Raw genomic sequence first — 8,756 nt, 5'->3', positions numbered from 1 at the left:
AATTATGTGTGTGGGCCTTTATGTGGCCGGAGGCGTCAGACCGCCCTTGAGCTGGACAGGTAGTTTTGAGTGGGTGACATGGGTGCTGAGAACCACACGAGGGTCCTTTGCAGGAGTGGCAAGTGCTCTTCTGAGCTCTCTCTAGCCTCAAGGGTTTTGATGATTAATACAGATTTGGAATTTGGAAATAGGTTCTTTACTTATCCAGCCTACAAATCTCTGAATCCTTTCTAATAATATGTCACTAAGCGAAGTGCAAAGGGGAAATACATGGAAAACAAATATGGCCCATGCTCTAAAGAGCTTAGAGACAGAAGCACAGCCTTGGTTATCTTGTTAGGCGATAAATGAGCAGCTTGTAACATACAGAATGTGAGCTGAGGACAGAGGAGAACCAAGACATTGTACTAAATACTGCCATGATGGCTGCTTACGTACGTAAGTAGGTTCTGAAAGTGCTGTACAAAGTTCTGAATGCTTTCTAAAGATGGTGCATAAATTTTACCACAAATTTTCTTGTTAATCTTTGCACTTTTGAAGTAAATTCTAAGATACACAAAATAAAAATGTAATGTGCTCATCAGCAGAGACAAAAGTGTACATAGACTACATACTGGCACAACACTGCTTGGGACCACAATCAAATTCAAATATAAAACTAAACACTGTAATCAGGTGTGTATTCCTAAGCAGTCTACAGAAATAAAAGAGCTCATGGCTTTGTTTAAAATGCTCACCACTGGAGCATGGGTCTCGTCAACACACAGATTTCATTTCCTTTGCCTGTTTACCCACTACTAGGATTGCTGGAACTTGGTTTGGCTTTTTGCTTTGTTTTAATTAATGCATCTGAGTCCCGGACAGGCAAAGCTCTTGAAAAGGAATGTGGACTTGTGGGTCAGAGGATATAAATGATTCCTGGTTGGTAAGCAGCCCAACAAAGGGGGAAGAACATTAAGTTTACATGTGTCTACAATTTAAAACAATTATCTCAACACTTGGAAATATGAAGTATTAGGTAAGTATTCATGCCACGTGTCCCTGAGAGTAGTGCCGAACTAATCTCATGAGGTATTTGAATTGCACTGGCTTTCCGCAGGTCTGAAGTGGTCATAACGGTGAGTTTTCCCACTCTTCTCACAGTGTGTCCCGGAGAACGTTTGGTTACTTTGCACATGAGTCCACTTTGTCTCGAACTCTTCAGTTTCTCTGCATCCTTCTATAAGCCCTCAAACAAAAGCCTCGGGTAGTAACACATTTTAACTGATTCACTGCAGAGTTACGGCTAGACTCCAAAGTTCACAAAGTCCAAGTCACGACACACCTAGGAGCACACGAACTATATTTGTACACTTTATTTAAAAACAAATAATACACTTAGAGCCACCAGAACTGGATATCATTATTAGCTTATCCATACCCTGAATTTACAAAAGAAACTTCTTGCACCACACAAATTTGCATTTGGATTTACATTAATTGATATTATAACTAAAGTTTAAGATACCTGATATCAAACAATCTGGCCCAGGGCTCACCAGTTGGGGTTTGGGTTGAAGAGAAAGAGTTATTTAGGAATCTGAACTGATGATACCCTGAGATCCGCTCCAGTAAACTGATATTGAGAAGACATAAAATAAGTGATAATTTTCATATTACAAAGAAGTGGTTCTTCCTAAAACAGGCATTGGATCATATAGCTGGGGCGGGAATGGGGGACGCGCCTTAAGCGGAAATAAAAAATAGCGTGAAGGGGGCTCTATTTGTTTTCTCACAAGGGGCCAACATCAGCCAAACGATGAAGAGAAAGCAGGGAGAGTGGACATGGCAGACCAAAGACTTCCCAATGCTGTATCACCAATCTCAGCAGCTCGCCCAGCCAACTCAAAGCTCAGTCTCTGAGACCCTCTCAGAAAGACCTAACGGACAACGGGAAAGATCACTCTACACTAACAAGGCACTCACTGGTTCACAGCCTGGTAAGAGCCCAGGCAGACACTGAAGTTAATCTAAGTGAACATGAACTTCCTAATTTGCACCAGAGAGATGATGAGCATGTGGTCCCCGGTAAGCGAAACCTAAAGCTTGACTAGCCAAGAGCCAGAAAAATCCAGACAAATCCGCAGCACCACTTCAGAAACAGTGTTAGAATGAAGAATGGGATCTACAGATCTCGTTTGGTCTAACATAACCTTCTCAAAATTAAACACATAACAATAAAACTGATGTCAAGGTTCTGTTAAACACTTGGTCAATGTGGAGTCCCTTCCATGGACATGGAGACCTAAATGCATGCCTGATACGGTCAATTACAAAGCTTTCAGAGGCAAATGCAAAACTGATTCAAATTGTTTACCTGCTAAACAGAGATACTCATTTTCTGAGCTTCCACTGAAATAATACATTTAAGAAATAATACATTTCACTCTCACTCTCTCTCTCTTTCTCTCTCTCTCTCTCACACACACACACTCACACACTCTCTCACACACACACACACTCACACTCTCTCTCTCACACACACACTCTCACACACACACTCTCTCTCTCACACACACACACGCTCACACACACTCTCTCACACACACATTCTCTCACACACACACACACACACTCACACACACACACACACTCTCTCTCTCACACACACACACACACACTCTCTCTCTCTCTAACACACACACACACACACACACACACACTTCATCAGATACTACTTTTCTGCCACCAGAATCCCAGTGTCTATAAACATCCTAAGTACTGTAATATAAACATGGCAGTAACATAGAGGCATTTTCTAAGTCAATAAAGTGAATAATTGTATACCTAAGAGGGTTGAAATACCTTTCAAAGAATAAAGTAAGCCAAATAAAATGATACTTTTTGTTGTATTGAGACAAGGGCTCACGTAGCCCAGGCTGGCCTTGAACTCCTTATACAGCCGAGGACGACCTTAACCTTGTCCTTGATTCTCTTGCCTTCACCTCTCAAGTAGGATTATATAAGAGTGTGCTACTATGCCTGGAGTTTCAGGGAAATTCAGTAACAATTTGATTCTTGGATAAAAATATCCCACAGACATAACAACTGGGAAGTAACTCCCTCCAAAAAGGAACACTGATGGTATTTTAAAGCCATCCTTAGGAAAAACAAAGAAGTTAAACAGGCAAAAAACCCCTAAAACTAACCCTACATGTTACATGTAACTACATGTTACAGGCTGCTTGTGATGTACAGCTGAGATGACCAAGCCTGAAGAAAGCACCAGCAGATGTTTAAGTTGCATCAACCATCATCTTTAATGCCAGACAGGGCTGTTCTACGTAGAATGGCGGCAATGACAGTGAGGTAGATATGAGAGAGGCCATTTCAATTCTTCAAGACTACTGTTAGGTGGAGTTTAGTTAGTTCAAGTGTTTCATCTAAAAGCAAGTTTACTAGTTCATTCCTCGTCATCTGAGAGCTTTATGCCACACTCTTGTGAACGGGGGAGACACATGAAGCACTATAAAGTCAAGCTGTAAAAAATTACAATATCAACGAGAATCCCATAATTCTGGGGAACCAATAATTTGTTACCTGAAATTGATTTTAACTGAAAAAAAAAAAAAAAAGACAGCTATTTATTCCTTACTGAATTTTCTAGGAGTTCACATTCCACACTGTTGGAAAGCACACAAAGTGCTCCGAGGAGCATGGCTGTGCAGAAATGCCCCCTCAAGTCCTGGAAGTTGAAAAGATACATTGAACGACACTGACAATCACAGTCAGGGTCTCCACAGACTGGCGCACACACACAGACACACACACACACACACACAATCTCTCACACTCTCTCTTCCCCCCCACCCCGACACAGATTCAGTCTTCACCCTCACTGTAAGGCTGCGTTTGTAGGTTTTTTTTAAAGGCACCTCTCACTTTCTAGCTATTGCCTTCTCGATGACACATTTTGTCAAAAAGCTTGAATGTTCAATGGAAACAGTTCAGTTCTGAGAATGGAATTTTTCAATTCACATTTGAATAGCCAGGTTTTCTTACATTCAGATTTTAATAAACTAGAATGACAGTCTTTAAAACAAGCATGCTAGCCTATAATGAATATAGTATGTACAGTATTTAAACACTTGGAACTATATATTATACTGTAAAAGCAAACAGCACAACACTCGTCAGGCTCATCAACTTATGAGTATACTACCTCCCAAAGTGAAGACACAAACAGTAAAATGCACCCATGGTTTAGATAGATATATATCGTCTATATATTATATATATCCCTATAATATATATAATATATATTTATAAAATATACATACATTTTAGACATCTTTCAAATAAAGAATCATTATCTCCAAAAGAAATTTATAGCAAGAATACTGAAGGAATGGAAGTCAGATAAACAAATAATTTCTCACCAAGTTCATTATCAGTGAAACAGTTCAATCTCCCCCTTTTAGTTACAACTAAATGATTACAAAAGCTAAATACTTTGCATAACTAATTATCTGTTTAATGGCAAAAATTGGTAACTTTGTTCAATAGAAAAATACTGAAGGTCATTCCATCACTTATTTGTCTATGGTTTGAGTAGCAAATGAGCTCCAAGTGACAGCTGCATTTTGAGAAGTACTGTAAGCTCCCGGAGACACATCCACAGCACTGAAAATAAGGCAGGGACCTAACCTACCTGCTGATTTTCATATTATTCCAAAACAGCTCACTCAAAACATTTACAATCTGCTAAATAACCATGAAAGTATTTCAAGGGTTTTGAATCTTGAAACTGTTCATCTTGTGATTTTTCAATAGGATGGGGAAAGTCAAACACATGTCCATGCTACCATCCAGTTGGAAGACAGTTGGCTCATTTCTAGGTTGACAGCAAACAGGGCTAGTTTAGAAGGCTCTCTTTCTCCATGCAGTCTTCAATGGCACAAAACATACTTCCTAAACAACTTTCAACAGTTCTGTCATTTGTACTACACTTTGCTTATCTTAAGGTTGTGTCCCACCCACTAACAGGAAAACCTCAATTACGAGGCACAGAATGAACAGGGCAGACTCTCCTGGGTTCTGGAGTGTTGATGACAAGAGTAAGACATACACTGAAGACTGCAGTAACTGTGCTCAGCCATCATAAATATGCCACTTCTGACTGGAATCTTCTAATATTCTACAAATGTTAATAAATCCTTTTGTTCACTTTACAAAGTATGGAAGAGTTTACCTGTCACAGCATAAAACTCTATACATGAAAATGTGAGCTTTCCTTGGTAGTTATGTGTAACTCAATTCACTTGCATATACCAATGAATCTCTTAAGCCTGCTTGTTAACCAAAGCACAAAGATAAACTGTAGTTGTGCTAAATACTACAGCATGTCTATAGAGTAATCAGGGACGTTCAACCCGAGTCTTATAATGTAAGAAAAGTTTGCCTGCACTGGAGAATTCTAAAGATAGATGAGCAGAAATTTTTAAGAAGTCAATTATTAGCCACATCACCATTAGAATCCTACTTCAAAGAACAGTTCACCAGAAAAGCCACGGCTATGGCAATGGAATTAGTTTAATGGGTCATAATATCTATGGGTATAATATTTTTAAGACAGAGAGCCTATGATGGACACATTTTGGTAAAAAGGTGGAGATTAATTTGAATTTAGTATTTATAGTGGTCTCTGTCATTTAGGACAAAAGCAGAGAGGGTGTGAAGGGTGTGAAGACTGCCCTAGGTGTGTCAGTAGGATTCTGAGACTCCCAAAAGCTGACCACATTCAGCTCACAGATAAATGCGAGAGCTGGCATTTTAAGACATGGTTTTCTCTAGATAGAGTATTGATCAACTGTTCATTAAAACATTCCAATTAAACAATGGGGAGAGGGGAGAAGAAAGAACTTTGTAGACATCACGGGCACTAACATCTCCATCTAGATGTCTACAGAGTTCTTTCCCGAGACACTAGTAGAGGACTTTCTGGGGTGCACTACTCTACTAGGCGTGGCTGCAAAAGCAGCTGCCTGCGGTGACCACATGCTTTGGACTACATGACAGACCAGTTATAGACACTTCATGGTAAGCATCAGACAACATGACCATGAAAAGCAGGGAAGAACAGCAAGGCTCACTTGAACCAGTTATGTGGGTGTTGGGAAATGGATGCTAATAAATAGTTTCCCCCATTTTCAGAATCACTAGGAAGTAAGTTTATCAGTATGAAATGATCACGCTAGTACTATAAATGCCACATTAATGAGGTGAATTTTTAGACAAATTATAGAAATATGCCCTGTTTGCCCTTAAAAATAAACAGGATCTCAAACCTGGATGAGTTCAAACCTTTAGTAAAGCAGGCTCTATTACCCACTCTTGACTGTGAGTGCTTCACAGTTACACTTTAGAATGCTTCCACATCTACTTTCAAAACTGTAATACAATATAGAAATCTGCTTGCAAATTAAGTATTTGTTTAGCATTTCTGAATAGTAATACACTTAACATTATTGCATCGTTTCCTCCTAGCAGGTGAAATGTTTTGCCATGTGCTTTATGAGAACGGCTGAAAGGACAGCTGTGGTAGGAACTCACTTGAACACTGACTGGTCGTTCTGCACACTGGGGTTAGTGGAGCAGAAACAGCTGTACAACGGACTACCTAGTGTCTAGTAGATGTCTCCGGGTGGCAGGAAGTACAGTTAGGTTTCCACTCTACTCGTTCCCGGCGCTCAACTCTAATTATTCATGACAGCATGCCCTGTTTACTTAAAAGGGAGAAGAAGCTGACCCTGTCCCGCTCAGGCCTGCCTAGCGAATGACAACAACGTCAGAAACAAAAGTGCCTCTTTGGAGGGAAATCTCAAAGTTTCAGGCTCACAGGTTTGGCTGAGCTTGCAGCAACCTGAACAAACCTTAATTTTAGAAAACAGTATACGAATTGCAAAACTATACTTTAACAGAGTTCTCTGTGCTCCCTCAGCAGAACAAAAGGGCAGGGCGAGCTGATTCTTGCCCTGGTCTTCCGTATCTCTGTTGTGCAGTTGACTTTTATAAAGAGCTACAAGGTGAAGCTGCTGTGCCACATCATACAAAGACCTTAGCCAGGGCGTCAGCTCCAGCGCTGGCTATATAGCATTTGGAAGGGTGGAACGCTACATCATGGATCGATTCTTCAAATTTCTTCCGATGAGCTGTGAACTCCTGGATACATGTCTTACTTTCTAAATTCCATAAGCGTATTGAACAGTCATGACCTATTGCAAAAGAAAGGAAGGTGAAAGGAACGGTTACCTCATCATGAAGACGGTAAGGACAAACATATTATCCACAGCTAGTGTACTTACTGCCAGACATCAAGTAGAGGCCATTCGGGTCAACTGCCAGGCTTGTCACAGCTTCCAGGTGGGCCACCATCGAGTGGATCAGTTTGCCTTTGGAAAAAGAAATTGTTACTCTTTATTGATGACTTTCCTCAGCTTAATCATAGTTGGCAAACTTCCACCCTGCCCTGGTTTCCCTAGTCATCCCTGGCTGTGTACTTCATGGATGAACCTTTTCCACAGTTCAAATAGCACATCTCCCTGTCTTGCTTTTGGTCATGTTAATAACAAAAAATAAAAACAAGTTAAATTTCATATGAGACGGTCTTTTAAGCCACAACAAACTCAGTGAGTTTTACATGTTCACTAATTATGAGTTAGACATTACTAGTCTTCTTGAGCACCCTTTAGTTACAAACTACATGAGTGTCTGAGGACAGAAAGTTCAAATTCAAAGGGACAAAAGAAGAGAAAGAAAACATGGCCAGGGTTTTGGCAAAGTAACACAGAAAAGAATTATGAAGATTAAATTGCTAGCCACTAAATATGACAAGTGACTATATTTAAAAGGCAGACAGCCAGAGAAACATGGCTGCGCCCCCGAGTTCTTCCCACTTCAGCTCTTTGTGTACTTTACCATAGACTGCTGAAATGCAGTCCACTCAGAATTGGGAAAGCCCTGTGCCCTGCTCAGTTAGAACTCACATTTTACTATAACACACAAAAGATCAGAACATGAAAAACACACACAGAACAAATGACTAGAGGATTTTCACATACAACACTACATCAAGCTATGTAAGATTGAGCAACAGAGCACAGCTGTTTGATAACTGAACAACTTAAAGTAAAACCGATCACCGGCCTCTGCCTCCACAAATTTCTGTCAACACTCACGACTCATGGACTGTCACAGACCATTTCTATCAGCGCCTAGGTGTGAGGCTTTAGAATATACTCTCTGCTTACTATTAAGCTAAAAACCATCCCATACTGTATGGTACCGTCTGAGAAGACATAAGTGAAGTGAACAGAAGTGGCCTGCAGCGTGCTTCAGTGACTACTCCGTGAGTGTGGAGTGGCCATCAAGACCCACAACTAGCTTGCTTTTAGTAGGTGCTCATGGCTGCCTTGGGTTCTTGTTGCTGTGGGTGTTGCTTCAGCGCGATCCAGTCTCAGTAAGCTCTTACCTGTATTGTTATCGTAGAACTTGATGTGCCTGTCTTCGTGAGCGGTGATGCTGATTGGGAGGGTAGGATGACTGATAACTCTGTTTATTTGGCAGGAAGAACTGGATGCTAAAAAGGAAAAATTGAAAATCAATTCAAATTAGTCAAAGTATTTTTTTTTCAAACAAAGGCAGAAAAAAAACCCCAAAAAACCCAATTCAACTTTAGTCTGGTTGCAGTCAATTACCCTGTCTCTAGCTACAATGTT

General features: G+C 40.4%; 1 protein-coding gene across 2 annotated transcripts in view; it reads right to left on the bottom strand.

The window, feature by feature from the left end:
* Nucleotides 1-1,340: 1,340 nt before the first annotated feature.
* The window catches only part of Strn (striatin), a 93,144-nt gene continuing 85,728 nt past the window's right edge, over nt 1,341-8,756 (bottom strand). For both annotated transcript variants that reach the window (XM_085833106.1, XM_085833105.1), the window contains 3 exons: nt 8,510-8,617; nt 7,344-7,430; nt 1,341-7,253 (listed from right to left, as the gene is read on the bottom strand). In XM_085833106.1, coding sequence (XP_085689232.1) covers nt 7,084-7,253; nt 7,344-7,430; nt 8,510-8,617 — 365 coding nt within the window. In that variant the 3' untranslated portion in view covers nt 1,341-7,083. The remainder of the gene's footprint in view (nt 7,254-7,343; nt 7,431-8,509; nt 8,618-8,756) is intronic.

This window comes from Mus caroli, unplaced genomic scaffold, assembly GCF_978045245.1.
Source record: "Mus caroli unplaced genomic scaffold, Mus_caroli_1 scaffold_18, whole genome shotgun sequence".
In the NCBI taxonomy this organism is placed as follows: Eukaryota; Metazoa; Chordata; class Mammalia; order Rodentia; family Muridae; genus Mus; species Mus caroli.
Note: the sequence above shows the minus strand (reverse complement) of the source record. Positions and strands in the feature narration are given on the sequence as shown.